Source organism: Sitodiplosis mosellana, unplaced genomic scaffold (genome assembly GCF_009176505.1).
Source record: "Sitodiplosis mosellana isolate CC-2019 unplaced genomic scaffold, AAFC_SMos_1.0 Smas_scaffold_5, whole genome shotgun sequence".
Lineage (NCBI taxonomy): Eukaryota > Metazoa > Arthropoda > Insecta > Diptera > Cecidomyiidae > Sitodiplosis > Sitodiplosis mosellana.
Window position 1 is genome coordinate 3,971,812 of NW_022595248.1, and position 3,780 is coordinate 3,975,591.

The 3,780-nt window shown below is 36.9% G+C and overlaps 1 protein-coding gene across 1 annotated transcript in view; it reads left to right on the forward strand.

Annotated features, from left to right (window-relative positions):
• Window positions 1-3,275, forward strand: part of LOC129567009 (fibrillin-1-like) — an 18,757-nt gene extending 15,482 nt beyond the window's left edge. Inside the window, exons 37-44 of the mRNA XM_055443457.1 lie at window positions 1-210; window positions 325-603; window positions 728-940; window positions 1,033-1,245; window positions 1,332-2,000; window positions 2,097-2,343; window positions 2,454-2,518; window positions 2,574-3,275. Coding sequence (XP_055299432.1) covers window positions 1-210; window positions 325-603; window positions 728-940; window positions 1,033-1,245; window positions 1,332-2,000; window positions 2,097-2,343; window positions 2,454-2,518; window positions 2,574-2,884 — 2,207 coding nt within the window. The 3' untranslated portion in view covers window positions 2,885-3,275. The remainder of the gene's footprint in view (window positions 211-324; window positions 604-727; window positions 941-1,032; window positions 1,246-1,331; window positions 2,001-2,096; window positions 2,344-2,453; window positions 2,519-2,573) is intronic.
• Window positions 3,276-3,780: the final 505 nt, after the last annotated feature.

The following is a 3,780-nucleotide window of genomic DNA, read 5'->3' on the forward strand; positions in this document are numbered from 1 at the left end:
CAGCTGGCTTTGATGGTCCTCAATGCGGAAATAAAATTTGCAAAACAAATCCAACTGCACAAAACGCTGTGGCTAGTTGTACTGCAGATCATTGTAAAATTAATTGCAACACAGGTTACAACTTCCCAGATGGAGCAACAGTTAGAGATATGAACTGCATATATAGTCATTGGATAACAGTTACATTTGACCAGAACTCTGATTGCCAGCGTGAGTGTCTATTTTCATTGATTGCAGAAAATTTCCACTCTTCTACGTCAATGACCATAGGTTAATTGCTTTGTCCCTGGTTCTCTAATTTCGTCATCATTTTGATTTTCTTAGCTGTCTGTAACTTACCTTGTTTGAATGGCGGACAATGCACCAAACCAAATACTTGCTCCTGTCCAGCTGGCTTTGATGGTCCTCAATGCGGAAATAAAATGTGCACAACAAATCCATCTGCACAAAACGGCGTGCGCAATTGTACTGCAGATCATTGTAAAATCACTTGCAATGCAGGCTTCAACTTCCCAGACAGTTCATCAGTCATGGATATGAGCTGCAAAAATGGCGATTGGGTATCAAATTCACCAAATCAAAACTTTAACCCTGATTGCCAACGTGAGTGTTATTCTCTATCAATTTTGAAGAGCTATCGTTGCTTTTCCGATTTTTTTCTCGTTACATCGATTCCAATTCAATGCCAATAGTTTCATAAATAATTTCTGTATGATTTTATTCACAGTGGAATGTAATGCGGGGTTCGTCTTCAACAATTGTGGCCCAAGAACTGAACGAACTTGTGCATCTGCTTACGAAGATAGATCCGTATGTGTTCCAGGCTGTTTCTGTCCAAATGGAATGATTAAACATAATGGCAATTGCATTCAATCAAATCAATGTCCATGCTCACGGAACGGTGTGGAATATATGGCCGGAAGTTCATCTACATTTGCCAGTTAGTTTTCAACCAATACAATATCGTTATTCGAAAAATGCAATCGTTAGCATGAAATTTAATAATTATTTCTGAAAACAAAAACTCTTTAGATGATTTTTCAACAAATGCCGAGGTATGTCAATGTAACAATGGGCAGATGGCTTGCACATCTCAAAGTTTCACAAGAAAACGTTGCACAGCCTGGGGCGATCCACATTTCACAACTATATATGGAAACAGTTATAATTTTATGGGACGTGAAACGTATAGCTACTTAAAAACTGATAACATAGAAATTGATGCCTACCTAGTTGGTTGGCCCAGTAAGTTTACACACTTTCAGTTTGGATTTAAGGAGAATTCAACAAATAGAAAAATAATATTTAATTACATTCAATATTCACAATAGATTCGTGGGATGCAGCTACAGTCACCGATTCAGTAACGATCAAAGCTAAATTCAACAATAAGGAGGCCACAATCAAGCTGATGAAAGACTTATATGTTCAAGTGAATGGTGCATCAAATTATTACTATCCGTTGATTCTTCTCGATGGCTTTGCGGTGATTAATAAGCCAAGTTCAAATCAAATTTCGGTGTCCTTCCAAAATGGTTTTATTGTATTTTGGAATGGTGCATGGCAAGTGGATATTGATGTGCCTTCGATATACTATGGCGGAATGTCCGGCCTTTGTACATCAGAGTACAGCAGACGCAGAAGATCTACCAATGCAGGAGATATAAAGGCTTGGCTTACTTCAATCGCTAAAAAATCGTGCATTGGAGAGAGTTGTAAAACTATTGAACAAGCTGTTAATGTACCTCATCCATGTGACTCGAATATGGAAACTAAGAAACGAGCAGAAGGACTTTGTGCAAGACTTAAGAGTGACACTTTCAGAAGCTGTCATGGCACAGTTGACCCAGAATCATATTATGAAAATTGCCTGTTTGATGCATGTGCCAGTAATCACGATATTGATTCATGCATGTGTGGTGCTTTCACCGCCTATGCTAACGAATGCAGCCGTCGTGGCAATGTTATCGAACAATGGAGAGAGTCGATTCAAGAATGCGGTAGGTGTTAATTTACTTTTCTTCTGAAAAAGGGATTTCACAACATATTTTTATATTAAGTTTCTAAATTCCATGTATTTTCATCAATTCTCCTAGCAATCAAATGTCCAAAGGGTCAAATTTACCAAGAATGCTCCAAGTCATGCTATCACAGCTGTGTTGATTTGATACTATATCCCAAAAATTGCACCAGAGACTGTGTCTCTGGATGTCGTTGTCCACAAGGCAAAGTTCTTGACGAGAAAGACGAGTGCATCCTAATTGATATGTGTCCTCTAGATCAAAATCTTCCTACATTCAAATGTCAACCGAGACCTGATCCGATTGGTACAAATCAAACATGGTATGTTTCTATAATAATTTCCATCTCACTCAAACGCGGACAAAATGATTTAAAGCTGATTCCAAATGAATGTAATTTATATCTCAATTTTATTTTTATTTTAATATCAGCACATGCATTGGAACTGAGTGGGAATGTGTTAACAGTGTGGATGACCATACTCCAACGCCTCAAGGTAAGATTTTTGGCATTTATTTATTTCTCAAGTTTAATCTAATTTCAATCATTAGGTATTGATTCAAGACCATGCGAGCCTGTCTCACTGAACGCAACACAAACAGTTGGTATAGTACAAATAACAGGTGCAGTGTATGGAACATGCGTCAACACAGGGCCGATTCGAGGATATAAAGAATGTCGTGGCACATGTGAGCTAGTTACTTCATACACCGGATTAACAAGGAGAATATCTCATGAAGAAAAATGTTGTTCAATGTCGAAATATGAGACAGTGCAAGTTCCATTACTATGTGAAAGCGGCATTAAACTGATTTCTTCTGTACATGTAGCAAAAGAGTGTTCCTGTCAAAACTGTGATTAGTGTTGGGAAATTTTATAATAATCGGATGCCAGTTGCTCTTTAATAGAAGATTTACCAACTTTAAACCTAATTTTGGCTAACATCAAGTTCAAATCAACCACGTGAATATTTTTTGAAACATATTGCATCTTATTGAAATGTTACGCCTGAAAATGTGTTTCACCTGCAAAAACTGTGCATCAAATATTCCTCTGTATTTGGATATCAAATTTTTGATGTGTTGCTTGAGAAACACTTTATCATAACTCACATTTCGATATGATGCCATAATGTTCCACTAATATTTTCACGACTTCAAAATCATACATTGAAACTGTCACATGAAAAATATTATGTTGGTTAACGTTGAAATAAAATATGAGAATGTATTTAAACTGAATAAACGGCTAGTAAATTTTATTATATTTTTGCGTGAAAATGAAATTCTTGGCAAAGGCAAGTTCACGACCAGAGAATTTCTCCTTCGAAACCAACACTGCCTGCGATTCCACGGACTGATATGAATAGAAAATGGAAGAATGAAGATGTTCCAATTGTTCGATTTCCATTTCAATCGAGGTTTGAACGTTAGCTGTTTAGTAGCCTTTTCCGTGTTTTCTTGAGCATCTATCAACAAGAGACACTTTGTTTGAAAAAATAAAAAAAGTGTCATTTACGAGGCCTTGATTGTATAACTCTTTAACAAACTAAAACGCTGCAATTTCCTCTTTTTTAATATTTCAGCACTTGCATTGGAAAGGAATGGAAGTGTAACGACACAATTGTCACAACCACAGAATCAAATATTGTCAACCCAACAGTTGAACCAATCAAAGTCACCACCACTGCCAACAAACTGCCAAGTCAGTACAAAAGATAGTGCCGGCACATCGTCCAACATGAAATATTCATTTGGA